We start from the raw sequence: 17,866 nt of genomic DNA on the forward strand, positions 1-17,866 counted from the left end.
ACTTGTAACAGGAGTTGAGCACCGATATCGCCCTCTGTTGGAAAGAAATTATATATATGGGTCTTATTGCCTTCGGTAAGTTTCCAAAAAATAGAGACGTACGCTTCATTTTGTCTTAGACTAGATTCAAACTTGACATGCTCACGTTTATAGAAGAAACTATTAATGGAATTTGAAAAGAATTAAACGGAGTAATTTTCTATTTCCTTATCCAAAAATAATGGTTCTGTAATTTAACATTTTCAGTGTTTTAAAACAGTGGCATTTCAGAGGCTTGTGAGAAAAATTTAATGGTTAAAAATGACAACAGTATTTCCAATATTGAATGTTTTCTAACACTATATGAAAATGTTTCCTCCGTAATATTCATCTCTTATTATGTATACAACCAAAAATAACATACAAATTAAATGTTGTTTGTTTTATTCATCGCAACGAAAATCCATTTCGTAACTGTTCTAAATTTAGATGTTTAATAATTAAGAATCACTTTTATAACTTGAAAAAAAATTCCATTAAATTTTTAACAATGATAACAACAGAAAAACGTTAATGTTACTCAAACCAGAAGATATTTAGTAAAACAAGTGTAACTTGTTTTCTGGATATGACCAAGTTTACAATAAATATAAATGTTTTCTAACAAAAATTCCAAGTTAATATTGTACCTTTAGATTCTTACTAGAGTTTGTTGTTCACTGTTTCTGCCATTCATCAGTTTATTTTCAGATATACTCTCTGTGAAAGATAAAAGAGTCTGACAACAGTTTTTTTGTATATTGGTTTCTCAGTGAATCTTCAAAACGTGTAAAGTATAGTTTTCAAAAATTAAACCTTTAAAATATATTTTTCAGAAAAATTTGTACTTGCTCATAGAACATCTAATACTTCATAACAATCAGTTTCTAATTCTTCAGCATATAAAAATGTATATTTACAGAAATATAATTATTTGTTCACCATTTAAAATGTAAAATTCAGTTCTTAGTTGTAGGTGTTATATATGTACACTAAGAAAGAAAAACTTTGAAGCTTTGTACAGTCATACGGGCTTGTCGTTTATTGGAATGTTTCTGAACAATCTCTAAAGTGAAGTGTTGCGTCTCTGGTTAAATAAAAATTTCACACTTTATGTTAAAATGTTATAAAACCATTTATTTCCAGTGCTAGAGTTTCACTCTAGAGCTCATTTTACACGTTTGATATTTTTAATTATAGATAAACAAGTGTATCAAATGTATTTACTTTTTTTATGTATAAATGTTAAAAATGATATATGATACTTGGACATGTCCTATAAATTGTTCAAATTTCTACATCTTTGCTAATTGCTTTCAAAATAAAATTTCTCTCTTTTATCTCCACAGTTTCATTTTATTTTGTTATTGAATATGGTACTTTAATTGTGTTTATATTTAACTGGAACCGTGATTTCAAACCTCCTTTTCTTGCGCACGTGAAGATATTGTTTTGATGGATTGTTATATGTATATAACGTCATCATTGTAATGGTTCTTTATTTGAAAACTAATTTCAATATCATTTTCATCACGTTAATTTATAATTATATGTTTTTAAAAATCTAGTTTGTAATGTATTGATATTCGGTTATTGAAAACTATGATTTATTTCTTCAATTTGAGGTGGTGTTTATATTTTTATATTGTTTGTTTACTAACTATCTTCTTCATAGATTACCATTTTATACTTCAAATAATAATCTATCACCACCATCATTCATGACTATAAACTTTTGCTTCTTTACTTCAGGTCTCACCATCATTGTCATCTTTCTGCTTCGTTTTATTGTCGGGTTTATCATATGGTTCTTACTCATATCACTTAGTCTAGCAACAATTGGTGGAACAATATATGTTTGGTAAGTGTACATCTGGTAAGAATTAGAGTAAATATCATTAGGCTGTACTTATGAGACATATAATGATTGAAACACTGGAAAGAGCAAGCATATTTATGACCATCTTATAATGTCACACAGACCTGTCTTGTAGTTTCTGTTTAATACAACAAATACAGTTACGACACAAAGTGTTCGTACCCCTGCGTCCCGAGTGGTGTTTTGCTCATAACTTAAAAAGTATCACGAGTAGGCTGATAGAAGTAAAACACATTATAAATATTACATTAACACACATCTACATCAATTTTAATGCAATTTAAACGACAAATAAATTGTTTATAAACAAATAACCAAAATTAGAAGGAGCAGAAAGTGTTCGTACAGTTCAGAACGTGCGAAAAAACTGATATTCTCGTAAAATTTTTCTTTAGTTTGGCGAATAAACTACCTTTTACCATTCCAGAACTAGACACTGGGTTCATAATTATTGGAATTTAGCCAGCAAAAAATGTACTTCCGACAATTTAGCGCCGTCATTATCTGCTTGGTCATCATGGCGAGCAGGAAACAACTGTCCAGTGATTTAAAAAAAGAATTATTGTAAAATGCAAATCTCGTGTGTCTCTTTTTGATATTGCTACACAACAATGTGCCGAAATCTACTGTTCAATGCATAATTTCCAAGTTTAACCTCACAGGATCAACTGCTAACCTCCCTCGTTCTGGACGCCCCACCAAAATTCTAGAGAGAATCAATCGAAGGGTTCTCAGAAAAGTTAGTAGAAACCCTCGTTTAACACGTAATGACATACAGAAACTGGTAAGGGAAACTGGGGTTGAAGTAAGAACTTTTACAGTTACGAACATGTTACGCTCTTCTGGGTTCAAAGCATGCCGTCCTCGAAGAACTTCATATTTAAAGCCTGTTCACTTAGAAGCACGATTGAGGTATGCAAGAAAGCATGTAGATAAGCCCTTTACCAATTAGTAGAGTATTCTTTGGTCAGACTAGACAAAAATCGAGCTTTTCGGCCACGATGTTCGGTATATTTTCCGTGAGAAGGGGGAACGAAATATTCCAAATAGCACCATCCCTACACTTAAACAGGGAGATGGGTCAATCATGCTATGGGGTTCCTTCAGCTCTTCTGGTGTAGGCAGCCTTCACCGCGTCAACGGAATCATGAAAAAAGAAGAGTACGTTGATATATCAGGCACTTATATCAAGAATGATGCTCGGAACTTGCGGCTTAAGCGTCGTTGGATCTTCCAACACGACAATGACCCCAAGCACACATCGAAATACGTGCAATCCTGGTTACAGAGGAACCATATAAGCGTTCCAGAGTGGCCATCGTAGTTACCCGATTTCAACCCAATTGAAAACGTTTGGCATGAGTTGAAAACCAGGGTTCATCAGCGTCATCCGAAAAACTTGCAAGAGTTGGAGGCCTTCTGTAAAGAAGAATGGAAGAAAATACTAGTCGAGTATTGTCAAACGATCATGGAATGCTACTAGGAGAGATTGCGCCAAGTAATTCACCTGAAAGGCTACACAACTGACCATGAAATTAGATGCACGAACACTTTCTGTCCCTCCTATGTTTGGTTATTTCTTTATAAACAGTTTATTTGTCGTTCAATTTATATAAACGTTTATGTAAATGTGTGTTACTATAATATTTATAATGCGCTATAATTTCATTATCCTAATCGTGATACTTTTAAGTTATAAGGAAAAACTACTCACGACCCAGGGGTACGAATACTTTCTGTCGTAACTGTACATACTGAATGGTATCCTGTCATCAAACTCATCAGGTTTGATTCCTTCACTCAAATAATTTTTTTGAACTAAAGGTACATGTCGCAAGCAATAAAGAAAGAGATGGAACAACTGTCAGTAGATAATCCATTGAAGTCAAAAAGAGAGACTGAAGTAACTCAGTGGCTAGTGGGAGCAATATGTGCAACAGTCTTTACAGTAAGTAGAAGCCAGCCATCTATTATCAAATACTTATCAGTAGTTTACCTGTAAGGAAGGTCGAATGATATAACTATCTTACTTTTTGACATTTGTTAATCAGTTGTATTGTGATGAACATGTACAATATTAAACATGGTGTTTTATTGTTGTACACCTGCTGATTGTCAGAAACATGTACTAAACTGGTGGACATGATTGTACATCAGCTGAATGTGAGGAACATGTAATATATTGAACATAGTGTTTTATGTTGTACACCAGCTGATTGTGAGGAACATGTAGTGATTTCATTGTTGTGCACCAGCATTGCATGTAGTATATCAACCATGGTGTTTTATTGTTGTTCACCAGCTGATTGTCAAAAACATGAAGTATATATAACATGGTTTTTCATTGTTGTACACCTGCTGATTGTCAGGAACATGTAGTAAACTAAACATTTTTTTTTTTCTGTTGTACATCAGCTGAATGTGAGGAACATGTAATATACTGAACATAGTGTTTTACTGTTGTACACCAGCTGATTGTGAGGAACATGTAGTATATCAACCATGGTGTTTTATTGTTGTGCACCAGCTGATTGTGAGGAACATGTAGTATATCAACCATGGTGTTTTATTGTTGTTCATCAGCTGATTGTCAGAAATATGTATTATATTAAACATAGTGTTTTATTGTTGTACACCAGCAGATTGTCAGAAACATGTAGTACATTAAAAATGGTGTTTTATTGTTGTACATCAGCAGACTGTCAGGAACGTGCGGCATATTAAACATAATGTTTCATTGTTGTACACCACTGGATTGTCAGTATCATGTGGTATATGAAACATTGTTTTATTGTTGTACACCAGCTCACTGAGACGAACAAATAATGTACTGAACATGGTGTTTTATAGCTGTACACCAGCTGATTGTCAGGAATATGTAGTATATTAAACATGGTGTTTTATTGCTATACATTAGGTGATTGTCAGGAGCATGTAGTATATAAACATTATCTTTTATTGTTGTACCACAAGTGATTGTCAGAAACATGTAGTATATTAAATATTGTGTTTTATTGTTGTACACCAGCTGATTGTGAGGAACATGTAGTGTATTAATCATGGAGTTTTATAGTTGTAAACCAGGTGAATTTCTGGAACACATATATTAAATATTGTGTTTTCTTGTTGTACAGGAGATAACAGTCAGGAACATTTATGTTAAACACAGTGTTTTATTGGTTTAGACCAGCTGATTGTCAGGAACATGTAGTATATTAAACATGGTGTTTGCTTTCTTTACACCAGCTGATTGTTAGGAATGTGTGGTATATTAAACATTGTTTTTATAGTTGTACACCAGCTGATAATCAGGAACACTAGTATATTAAACATGGTGTTTTATTATTGTAAATAGATGATTCTAAGGAACATGTAGCATATTAAACATAGTGTTTTAATTTTGTACACCAGCTGATTGTCAGGAACATGTAGTTTTTAAGCATGGCATGTTTTAGTTCTATCCTGGTTGCCTTCTGAAAAGATGTATGTTAAAAATGCTTTTATATTTGTGTGCTAGATCGTTTGGTTATTAATATATGGTTTGCTAAACATTTTGTTTCAACTTAAGTTATGTGTCTTGTAATGGTCTCTAATTTGCCTTTTTAGTTCTTTTTCCTTCTGGTCATTATTGTCATGAGAAAGAGGATCAAACTTGTAAGTACAATTTGTTTTTTTGGTGTCTAGAACTTAGTAAACTTTTTTCAATTCTATTTACTGTTGAGTTTGTGTTTTATTCACTGAACGTAACTGTGTTTCTTACCTTGCCAAGATATCAAACCCTGCAGCATGTACTAAACATTGTAATCCTTCTCTTTTACTGTTTCAGAACTTTATTGATTTTTAGAAAGTGATGGTTAAGGTATATTAATCCAGGCTGTACATGCATGAATGTGTTGTGCATGTTGCTGTCATTGTCATTTATAGAATCTATATTAGACTGTTGTGTGAATATCGACTATAAAAGCTGAAGACATTTTTATAGTATTAATTGTGGGCTGAACTACAACAAGCTTTAAACTGATAAACCTTAACTTATTATTGCAGTAGTACAAGCTAGGTAAAGTACATGGAGTTTTAAAGTGACAAATCTTAACTTATTATTACTCTAGTATAAAGTAGGTGAACTGCATCAAACTTTAAACTGATAAACCTTCACTTATTATTACAGTAGAAGAAACAAGGTGAACAACATCAAGCTTTAAACTGACATTCGTTAACTTATTATTACAGTAGTATAAACTAGGTGAACTACATGAGGCTTTAAAGTGATATACCTTGACTTATTATTACAATTGTACAAGCTAGGTGAACTAAATCAAGCTTTAAACTAATAAGCTGTAGTTTATTAGCACAGTATTATTAGCTTTAAGTTATAAATTAAAATATAGGAGGTAACTGTCATAATTTTGTGTTCCCCAGGTGTCAGCTCTGTTGAAAGAAGCAGGAAAAGCACTTGCTGCAATGCCACTACTATTTCTTCAACCACTCATGGTACGTTTTGTGCAGAACCTAATGTCACGTGTTCATATTTGAACCACTCATGGTACGTTTTGTGCAGAACCTAATGTCACGTGTTCATCTTTGAACCACTTATGGTACCTTTTGTGCAGAACCTAATGAACGTGTTCATGATTGAACCACTCATGGTACATTTTGTGCAGAACCTAATGTAATGTGTGTTCATGTTTGGAAATGATTTATTTCTCTTTGTGGTACAATAAGTTGATCTTAAGAGATCAACTCATCACAATGTAAAAAAAAAACTTTAAAAAAAGAAATAAAGAGTGCTGACATTTACATTTATAACAACACTCATGTATCAGATACAACAGTCTCAGTTGCTAATAAAATATGTTAACTACATGTAAGTAAAGTATAGTAGCTTCTTGTATGTAGTACACAGTAGCTGCAGTTGTTTGTAAAGTATGTAGTCATGTTCAAAACACACTAATTAAAGTGACATATATTTCTTTACTCTATCAGTAGGAGTTTTGTGGTTTAAACTGTGTTTTCTGTATATTTTCACATATGATAGTAGCAGTTTTCTAGTGTGTTTTCTATATATTTCCATATAACATAATTGTAGCAGCCTTCTGGTGTAAACTGTGTTTTCTGTATGCATCCATAAAATATAATACTTGCAGTTTTTTGATATATAAACTACATGTTCTTTTATATTTCCATGTTACATAATAGTAGCAGTTTTCTAGTTTGAACTTTGTTTCTCTGCATATTTCTATCTTTGTAACTGGTCAATTTTTCATTTATTTTGGATCTTATATCTTATAATTTATTCTTTAAAATAAAATACGATCGGACAAAACAGAATTTTATGTTGATGTGAAAATTTTTAAATAATTTTTACAACCATCTTTTAATTTTTTCTAAGACATTTATTGCTTTGGCTGGGATTATTGTGAGCTGGTTTGTAAGTTATCTGTATATACACACTGCAGAAGACATCACGGTTGACCCAAAAACTGATTATGTCACATTTCATCTGAGCACTTTCTTTCAAGTGAGTCAATACCTCTTTCTGTTTGAAACAACTTTGATTTGTAATCAGTGTGCTTGGTGTAGTTGTGGTGAATCATGAGAAGAATGTTTATATTTGTTATTAAGAAGTTTTATTAGAACTGTGTTTTTTCTTGAAGTTTGTGTGCAAGCAATAATTATTTGTTATCAGTAAGCATGTTAAAGTTTTATGTAAATTTACAAAAAGGAACTGAAAAATAAATGATTAATTTACATAAGTATTCAAATAGATTTATAAACATGAATATTTTGTTGTGGAAGGACAGTTCCAAGTAATAATATTATTATCAATGTCTTTGATGTGTTTTGTAGAGATACACTGTTTAAATATACATCATTAGTGTTCAGAGTCATAGCTGTAAGTTTACTGTAATTAATTAATACTCCCAGGACCTTTATTCTCACCCCAATTAGCTGTTACACTTGTAATTGGTACTGACATCAAATAATACATATGTGATACGTTTAGGTTAAACCGAGTCAGCCAGTAAGAAATTATTTGCAAAGTAATGTTGCATCTCCCATACCTGAGTTGTGATATTAAATGCAATAATGAGATTGGACACAATGTGAAATGCAAAAGGACAAATCTTTATTACAATGGTGAACACAGTGCATGTACCAACTTTAAGGTATGACAGACTATCACTCCTTCTGGATACTCTCAACTTTTTAAGGATTCTGTTTGAATCCAACATTTCTTGATTCATAAGAAGCATAACATTTACCCATAATGACTAGTGCCACCCACATTTACAGTCATTTTCCTTTCAACAAAATATGTAAAGCTACAGCCTTTAGATATCCAGGAATCATAGAAAGATACTGCTGTTGACATCCTCATATAATGTGCATTAATATAACAGTATCCTTCTTAGGCAGAACAGGTAATATTCACTTGAGAATAACAAAGGAGCAAGGGCAGCTATAACAAATTCAAGTTAACAGCTATTTTGTCTGTGTATTATATGAAACAAGTAGATATAAAGAACAGGGAATAAGTTTAGAATAAAACTCTGATATCACAAGAAATTAAAAATTGATGGCATGTTCATATAGCATATATAAGATCAGTATTTAAAGACTTGTTCCACAAAAACTGAATCTTTTCTACTTATTTTCCTCAGGGCTATATGCTTTATAGTTTGTGATATTTTTACTAATGTTACATAGAATGTTTTACATTTCAAACCAGCTTACCAGTACTTGACACTGTACGTTTAAATTTACAAAACAGTTTATTGATTGTTGAAACTGTATGTTTTGATTTGAACACTATTTTTTAGAATTTCAAATAGTGTATTTTATTTATTAGGGCAGTTTAAATTTACAAAACAGTTTATTGATAATTGTAACTGTATGTTTTGATTTCAAGGCTATTTTCTAGTATTTCAAATAGTGTATTTTATTTATAAGGGCAGTTTACTGGCATCTATTTCCAATTGTTTTATATTTCAAATATGTTTCAGTTATACTTGAGCCTATGTATTATTAATGTATATGATAGTAATGGAACAGTAACAGCAGTATATGCACGTTTCTTCTATAGCTAATGAAGTGGTACCATCTTTTTGCATTGTTCTGGTTTACACAGTTCATCATTGCTTGTCAGCACATTGTTATAGCAGGTGCTGTGGCCTCCTGGTTTTTCACAAGGTTTGTTTATTAATGTTAATACTAAAGACAAACTGAAAATCTAGTTAATTGATAAACTTTGGTTTCTTTTTCACTGTTTTTAATATAACCTGTTCTCAGTGTGATAATAGAAATACTTTGAAATTCTCAGCTAAAAATAATCCTATTTTGTTGTATTTTATCTCTTTATGTCAAATTAAGGATTTTTTCTTACAATTCATTTTTCACAATTTTTTAATTACTTTCAAGAAAACAAACAACTTTTGTTTTGCTGCAGAATAAAGATGAATAATTTTCTATGTGTAGTATAACGACAGAATTAAAATTAAAACTTCTCTTCAGGAATAGTTACTAAACATATGAAGTTAGTGAGCACAAATGGCCTTGGATGAAGTAACATAAAACGTTATAATACATTTGTTTCTTTAAACAAAGACTAAATGTTTCTTAATGGTTGTTTTTATTATTACTAATAAGGACAAAGGCAGACCATATTTTTGTTTCTCAGAACAGCTGATATGGGTATTAACGCTTTAATTGATAAGGAGAGAACAATGTTTTGACCTTACTGTGGTGATCTTCAGGTTAAGAAAAAGAGAGCTTGAATGGGACCACTGACAGACACGTCTTATGGACGACAGTACAAATGGGTACGTTGAATGAACACATTCAAACTTTCTCTTTCTTAATCTGAAGATGACCTAGGAAAGTCGAAACATTGTTCTTTCGTTATTAATAAAAGTGTTAATACCCATACCAGCCATTCTGAGATACATTTTTATTTCAAGTGGGTTTCTCGTCATCAAGACCATATTTTTGTACCAGCATGTAGCATTAAATACTGTTTATAAATACAAATAGTTTTTCTTAAAACAAAAAACTGTAGCATAATTTAATGAATTAGTATATATGTCTTTTTTTATTTTTAGGGACAAATCTAAACTTGGTACACCAATTACCACAAGTTTCTACAATTTGGTACGATACCATCTAGGTTCAGTTGCTTTAGGCTCATTTCTTGTGGTACTGCTTAAGGTCATCCGTGCCATATTCAACAAGCTGAAACAGAAGTAAGTATAATTACAGGTTTTTCTGACAATAAAATTCCTTGATTGTAATTAAATAAGCTCAGTTGACAGTGATTTCTGTGAGCTGTTTCACCCTTAATATACAGTAACTGAAAATGGCTTAATATAATCACTAATCATATTTAACTCAGAAATTTATATATTTACACATAAACTGAGTACCATGTTTTTAAAGTTTTTAAATGTGATTAAAAAAACAATTTCTTGAATAGCCCTTGAATAAGGACGTTTATGTGAATTTTGCTATCAAATGTATAATACCAGTAGTAAGTAAGTCTAGGTATTAATACATGTATCAAATTAAATTTATACTGCATTTTAATGAAGCTATCATAATGTGCCAATAAACCAAATCCCTTTTCTATTATTTCTGGTCACTACTGTGTCTAAAAATGAAAAATTGGGGATTATATTCTTTGTTTTTTTAATGGTTAATTTGCTCCAAGAACAAAGAAGTTAAACTTTTGGAAAGTCATTAGGTCATCAAGATTCTTGTTTTTTGATATGTGTGACTTTGTTTTTATTGTATATAATCTTTAAACTCATCAGAATTGTTATATATGTAGAAACTGACCCCAAAGGTCAAGTACTTTTAAAGTAGGGACTCTTCTTGTACAGATTTATTTGATTGTTGAATTATGTGAAAAGTTACTTTAAGACTATTTGCACTAACTGCTTCTACTATTGGGGGAAACCAACTAGTCAACATCACCCACTGCCAACTCCAGTGCTCTTCTCTATCAACAAATAGTGGGGTTTATTGTCACATTATATTGCTCCCATGGCTAAAGAGCAAATATGTTTGGTGATGGGTTACTTGTGTACTGAAAGTCAAGCACCCTAATGATCAGGCTATGTCAGACTCTTCTTTCTCTAGGAACTGAAACTTTGATGTTGATTTCAATATTTCTAATAAATTTGTTTTCAGTTCTCTGTGTTGCTATCCAAATATTGTTATACTTATTAATATTCTCAACCTTAAGCATTCGGATTCAGAGAAACTTGTTGAAACCCTAGCACTTTCAATATATACGGGCTCTTCTTCTGTCTAGGGTAAAGGAAGTCACATCCATCTTTCAAATACACTAGGGTTCATTTGAAATTGGTTTACCAAAAGTACTGTGTGTTCTTTTTTTAACTATCACGAATTAAAAATGTGTTTTTAATAATGTTTACAGAATGTTTTCACTTTATTGCTGTAATTATCATTTTCAGAATAAAAGACCACCCAACATGGTGCACCACCCTCTTAAGGTGTTGCAGTTGTTGTCTCTGGTGTTTTGACAAGTTCTTAGTATTTTTGAACCGAAATGCATTTATTGAAATTGGTAAGAAGTGCCCTCTGGATTCAGCTTTTTGTAATCAGTAGTTTATTGGCCATAAATTATTGATTATAAATATGATTAAATTTGCGTTCTTTCAGAGCGTAAGGTAATTTACTGAATAAGGTTAATAAAGCCAATAATGTAACTTATTTTACAATAACTATTTTTGACAGAACAAGCTGGTATGATATAATCATTCACACTTCTATATCATTTTATGATCAGTCACGTACACTGGTTGTTTGTTTCATAAAATCAGTGATTCTGGCCTGGCTAATATGGTTATTAATTTATTTTATGAAACAGGTTGGTTCTCACTTCATAAATATAATTCTGACTAAAAATATCAGCCAGAACAATGATTAGTTTCAAAAAGTGAGTGATTTTGACTCAGGCAAACAAGAGTGATAATTTGTTTCAATGAAATTACTAATTCTTAATCGGGTCAACTAGTTTATTGAAATGAATAATTTTGACCTAGAATAACTAGCCTGATAACTAGTTTCATGTTATCTTTATCTGTTAGAATAGGAATTTAATTTATGAATTCACCCTCTTACAGCATAAGTCTTTCACCCCATCTTTTCTAGCAATCTATGGATATTCATTTTGCAAGGCTGCACAGAAGGCTTTTCACTTGTTGTCAAATAATATTCTTCGAGTTGCAGCAATAAATTCTGTTGGAGATTTTGTATTGCTGCTTGGAAAAGCTGGTGTTTCTGTGGCTACCGTATTCATTGGACTGGAACTTATAAAGGTAACTTTTCTACTTATATTGATGTCCTGGAGAAAATATGAATAATCTCAAAAATCCTGTGGTAGAATCTAGACAGGCAGTCATTGTGCTGTGGATTATGTTGCAGGCATCCGTTTCCAGTTTTACTTTGTTTTTCTGAGAAATTACAAGCCTCATGTATAACTTGGAAACATTACTTCTGATCTTACTTTACAATTTAGCTTTGGATGTATTATTAAATTCTTTAATGATGAGCAGCTAAAAGAATTAACTAAATAACTGTTTTTATTATTATTTCAGGACAAAGAAGGAGTTAATTACAAGTGGATTCCTGTTACCATTGCTTGTATTTTTGCTTTTCTTGTGTCTCATTGTTTTCTTGGAGTGTATGAGGTAAGGAGATGTAAAAACTCTAAATAAATTAATTTAATGTTCATCATAAGACTTTAGTTAGCTCATTTGACTGAATATTGTATTCTTTGATATAAATTAATGCACCAATTCTAACTGGATTCTAAAAAATCTTTGTAATATGATCACATAGGTTAAAACTTCTTAGTTGTTTTTAAAGCAAGATATTTACTAAACAAGCAACCTGATACTGAGCACAACTAATTAACTACACTTTTCTTGTGTTCCTACTTATAATTATTAGAATGCCATGTTTTCTCAGTTGGTCAAGTATCTTTAGAGGTAGTGTGATATTTCCAGCTTTAAACTCAATAAAGTATCATAAAAGGTTGAGCAAAGTTAGAAGATTTAAGTACATATATTATATTAACAAATGAACCTATATAATAAAAGAATAATAATTCTTGTGAGTAGGATAAACCCATTAGATAGTGTAGACTTGGAAGGAGTTTGACATCTGAGATAAATTACTAAAAAATGTTACTGTTTAGTTTGTCGAGTTGAGTAGTGGAGACTTGCCAACAATACATTAAAAAAACTATTAGTTTTAAATGCTTTATGTGTCATGTGAAGATTCTTATGAGTTTAAAACAACACACAGTATTAGTTCTTGTAAAGCTACATCTATGACTATTTCTTCATCTATGAATTGAAGCTTGGACCTCTCACATATCAAAGAAGTTCTCCACAACTGAGTTAAAAGGAATTAATTGCTAGTAACAACTTTAAACTTACCATCTCACAAAGTTCATCCTTAGGGTGGCTCCATATTGGATGCCAATAAATTTTATTGTTTTTTTTACAATATGTATTTCATCATCTAACTTTTGTACATCATGTAGGTGCTCTACCAACTAACCCTAAGTGCTAGCCCTCTAGAATGTTTAAATAACTCTAATATATTTCTTTCCTAGTTGGGTATTAATGTGGCATTTAAAATTTTTTTTTCATAATGTATTTCCTTGTTTTGAATTTGAACCTGAGACCTCTCACTCTCAAGGCAAGTGCTCTACTAACTGATCTATAGGGTTAGGTACTTTTTAACAGCTAAGACTACTACATTGATATAATATTTTTATATTCATTATAATCCAAGTTTTCTCCCATTATATATTAAAGATGGCTGTTGACACGCTGTTTCTGTGCTTCTGTGAAGACTGTGAGAGGAACGATGGAATAAATAAACCTTTTTATATGAGTCGAAGTCTAATGGTAAGTGAAGAATTGCATTAATATTTAAATGTGTTGTACATTTTGTAAAGAGCTAATGAACTACATAAAGGTTTTTTTGAACCATAAGTGGAATTCACAGACATCTTTTCCTTTACTTTTAGGTTTTTGTTGAGAACAGCAAAAAGGCGTTAAAACTAGATGCTGAAAATCGAAAATATCAAGGAGGATGAACATAAAAATCCTCATTTTTCAGTTCAGTATTATTGTTTGTTATTTGCTTTCATCTTGGTGTGACTGCTTATTCACTAAGCCTAATATTACTCAGAAAATGTAATAGGAAGGACCATGTTAAGGAGGTTTAACTAAACTTTTATAACAAACAGTCCTCACAGGGTTATAAGTTTGGATGTTTCTGGGGGTAGGAACCAACTGATTTCAATGTATTTAAAAATACAATGCATGTGTTATTGGGCATTTATATGACACTGGCCTTATACTAAGTTTATCTATAATATTGTATACATAAAGTAATATATTGGTAACATACAATTACAAATGTAATTATACAACTTGATAACTAGGGAACTTATGAAAATAAGACTTTCATTTATTTCTCCACACCATCAAACAAACTTTCCTGTTATGAAACAATCATGTAATTATTAAGCCTTTCAGGAATACAAAAAATATTATATTTACTGAATATTTACATATCAATAATACTGTTTACTAGATGACAGTGATATATAACAAACAGTACTCTTTACCAGATGACAACAACGTATAACTACTGTATAACAATCAGTATTGTTTACAAGACCACAATGACATATAACTACTGCATAACAAACAATACTGTTTACTGGATGACAATGACATGTAACTACTGTATAACAAATAATACTGTTTACTAGATGCTGATATATAACTATCATGTGACACATACTCTTCAACAGATTAAACAATATATATAACTACTGTGTAACAGATAATACTGTGTACTAGATGTAAAGAACACATAACTACTGTATAACAGAAGATACTGGGTCACTTCTAGTGGTAAACTCAGTAATACTTCATGAGCCTTCCTATGCTTGAAAGACATAGTTAAGGCCTATATCATATCACAAAGCACTGGTTTAAAACTAGTTGGTTTACAATATTTAAAGATGGGAATCATAGAAACAAAATTGAGTTAATTTTATGAGTGGATATGAAACATTTTGCATATGTACAGGTATAATTATGTTTGATATTCTCACTTACAATACATATGCATTAATTGTAACTTGTATATACAGAAGGCTATAGACACATTTGTTAAGGGAAACTTTGAATGTGTAATCATAAGAAAAAGAATTTGAGGACATAAAACACCAGATGCACTAGAATCAAGGTCACTTTAAAACACTGTGATATAGTTTCAATGTATTTTTGTGTCTTACAAATGGAAATGCTCACAGTAGACTGTGTGAGAAACTGTTTGTATTGTTGTGGTCTTTTGACTTAATATTTATTATTTTCTTGGACATTTATTTGACACTGAGGATGTTGAGTTAGTGTTGTGATCTGAAGAGTAACAGAAACTGCACAAAACCCACACAAATTACAGTAATTATATAATTGTTATTTAAGATAATAAGCTGAATGTTTTTAAACTTAGAGCTTTTGTTGATTTATTGAAGAAATAAAATAAAGTTTATAAAAGTGTTAAATGTATGTTTAGTATTGAAAATAGACACAGTTAGTCTATTTATAAGAGTAACAGAAACTACACAAAACCCACACAAATTACAGTAATTATATAATTGTTATTTAAGATAATAAGCTGAATGTTTTTAAACTTACAGCTTTTGTTGATTTATTGAAGAAATAAAATAAAGTTTATAAAAGTGTTAAATGTATGTTTAGTATTGAAAATAGACACAGTTAGTCTAACAATGTCAGTATACATAACTAAAATACAATGTGTATACAAACATCTATAACCAGATAAATAAACTATGCGATCTAAATAAACAGTTTCATGAATTTTCCTACCACATAAACATGCAAATGTATATATATATATTTACTTAAGTTTCATATTATAGTTATATCTGTTAAAGTTTTCAAATTAAAAGTTAACTACTAATATATTAAAGTGATATTCTTATTTAAACAAACAGTCAACATTCTTTCTTTTATTTATTAAATTTTATTTAATTTGTTTATTCAAAATATTGTTAGAAATTACACAATATAAGAAGTGACCTTAAGTGATTCTGAAGTCAGTGGTTTATGTTAAACACTACTTAAACTTGCTAATAACAAAGGTTTCAGAAATAAAAAAAACATATTTTACTCTATAAATAATTAAAAACAACAACTTTTATTACAGCTGATGTTTTATAATTATATTTCCATCAGGGTCATAAGTATAACTGATGAAACTGAAATAAAGTTATTTATTGTGACCTGGAAAATAGAAATCGGTTTTTTTTTCTAACTTTAGTGTCAAAGTGCCCAAATCCTTCCAATGTGTAACACAGATTCAGGATAAGAGAAAATAAAATACAACAACAGTTTAGTTCTGCTTGTGAAAGATTTGTATGTATCAAAACAACATATGATGGCAAGAGAAAGTGTAAGAAACAAAGATGTCATATTAAATGTTGTTGTTTGTTCTAATAACTCTTACATTCAACAAATTTCCTATCAAGGAGTAATACCAATATACTGAATAAATCTCCAGTAGATAAACTTTTAAAAAATATAATAAACATAAAAATGTCATTCATCAAGGAAAGTTAATATTTATCAATCAAGCGAAGATGTCTAAGAAACTCAGTAATATATAGTTAATTTGTAAAAATTTACCTGAAGTACATATATCTAATGAAAGCTTGTCCTAACATAAGTTGATAAACATACGAAAGTTTAAAACCATGTGCTTACTTAAAGTAAATAAAATGAATGTTTTAGAGAAATGTTACAAGTCAAATGTATTATATCAAAATGTAATGAATATCATAAAAGTTGAAACATCTGCAACCTCAGTATTGCTGTCATAGTTTTTCCTTACGATACTTAAGACAGAATGTTTCTAGTTTGATTAATGAACTGTTTCTTGACCATTTTGTTAAAATATGACTTTATAGAAAAATAATGTAAAAATATTTCTTCACTAATGTCTTTCTTTAGTACATATTTTAAAAGTTTAGGGCTAACAGCAATGGGAACTGAACAACATACCATTAAGATGTTTCTAATCCACCAGAAGCTCTTCTTCACATAGAGGTTCAGTCGTTGTACCAGTTGTGGTTTTTGAGGTTATCTTTTCACTCAGTGGTTCGAATTGATGTTTCTCAACTTGATTTTCAGTTTCAGCAATAGGTAAAATATAAGCGTCTGAGACAGGAGTGTCATCCATGACTGTCTGGAGAAAAGGCTTGTCCTTTGAAATCCAAGACAGCTGCGTGAGATAAGGATCCAGCCTCGGATAAGAGTGAGTTTTGAACATTGGTTTTCTATTTCCAAGGTACTCTCTTTCAGTTCAATATCACTTGCAACTTGATGTAGTTGATACTGAAGCCTATTGAGAGATGATCTGAAATTGATAAAGCATTTTGAAAACATGACCAACTTTGCCAATTTCTAACTATAATGGAAATTCATTATAAGTTATCAAAATCATTCATGAATTAAAAACAAACCATTCTTTACAAGCCAGCTAATTATCATCAGACAAGCCACATGGATAATGTCTAAGTTTCAAAATGAGGACATTAAAGACCTTTCAGATGACCACGAAATTGCACCTAGTAGTAAAAAGCTAAATTTGTTATCCTAGAGGGACAGTTAATTATTTATGTATGTGGCTTTACCATTTCCACCAAATTAACAAACATATTTTAATATTGATTTTAGTTTTAACCTTAAAGCAATAGTCAAACCTCTCAAGCACAATACACAAAAATAAATGAATGTAACAAAAAATAAGTGGATTGGAAAAGCACAAAATCAATGAAACTAAAACACTAATGTAAGAATACTAGCCCCTTTGAAACACTAGAACTGCCTTTCT

At 30.8% G+C, this 17,866-nt stretch overlaps 1 protein-coding gene across 1 annotated transcript; it reads left to right on the forward strand.

The window, feature by feature from the left end:
* Positions 1-15: 15 nt before the first annotated feature.
* On the forward strand, positions 16-16,334 carry LOC143238601 (choline transporter-like protein 1). The gene is made up of 13 exons (XM_076478959.1): positions 16-75; positions 1,771-1,879; positions 3,722-3,845; positions 5,504-5,551; positions 6,317-6,388; positions 7,287-7,415; positions 8,982-9,088; positions 9,997-10,137; positions 11,371-11,483; positions 12,071-12,237; positions 12,517-12,609; positions 13,747-13,839; positions 13,962-16,334. The coding sequence occupies exons 1-13, from the start codon at positions 57-59 to the stop codon at positions 14,028-14,030; spliced, it is 1,284 nt and encodes a 427-aa protein (XP_076335074.1). The 5' UTR covers positions 16-56; the 3' UTR covers positions 14,031-16,334.
* The last annotated feature ends 1,532 nt before the right edge of the window (positions 16,335-17,866 follow it).

This window comes from Tachypleus tridentatus, chromosome 13 (genome assembly GCF_004210375.1).
Source record: "Tachypleus tridentatus isolate NWPU-2018 chromosome 13, ASM421037v1, whole genome shotgun sequence".
Taxonomy (NCBI): Eukaryota; Metazoa; Arthropoda; class Merostomata; order Xiphosura; family Limulidae; genus Tachypleus; species Tachypleus tridentatus.

Coding starts and splice junctions, on each gene's coding strand:
- LOC143238601 (XM_076478959.1), top strand. Junction 5,552..6,316: donor TGAGAAAGAGGATCAAACTT/GTAAGTACAATT, acceptor TGTGTTCCCCAG/GTGTCAGCTCTGTTGAAAGA. Junction 7,416..8,981: donor ATCTGAGCACTTTCTTTCAA/GTGAGTCAATAC, acceptor TTTCTTCTATAG/CTAATGAAGTGGTACCATCT.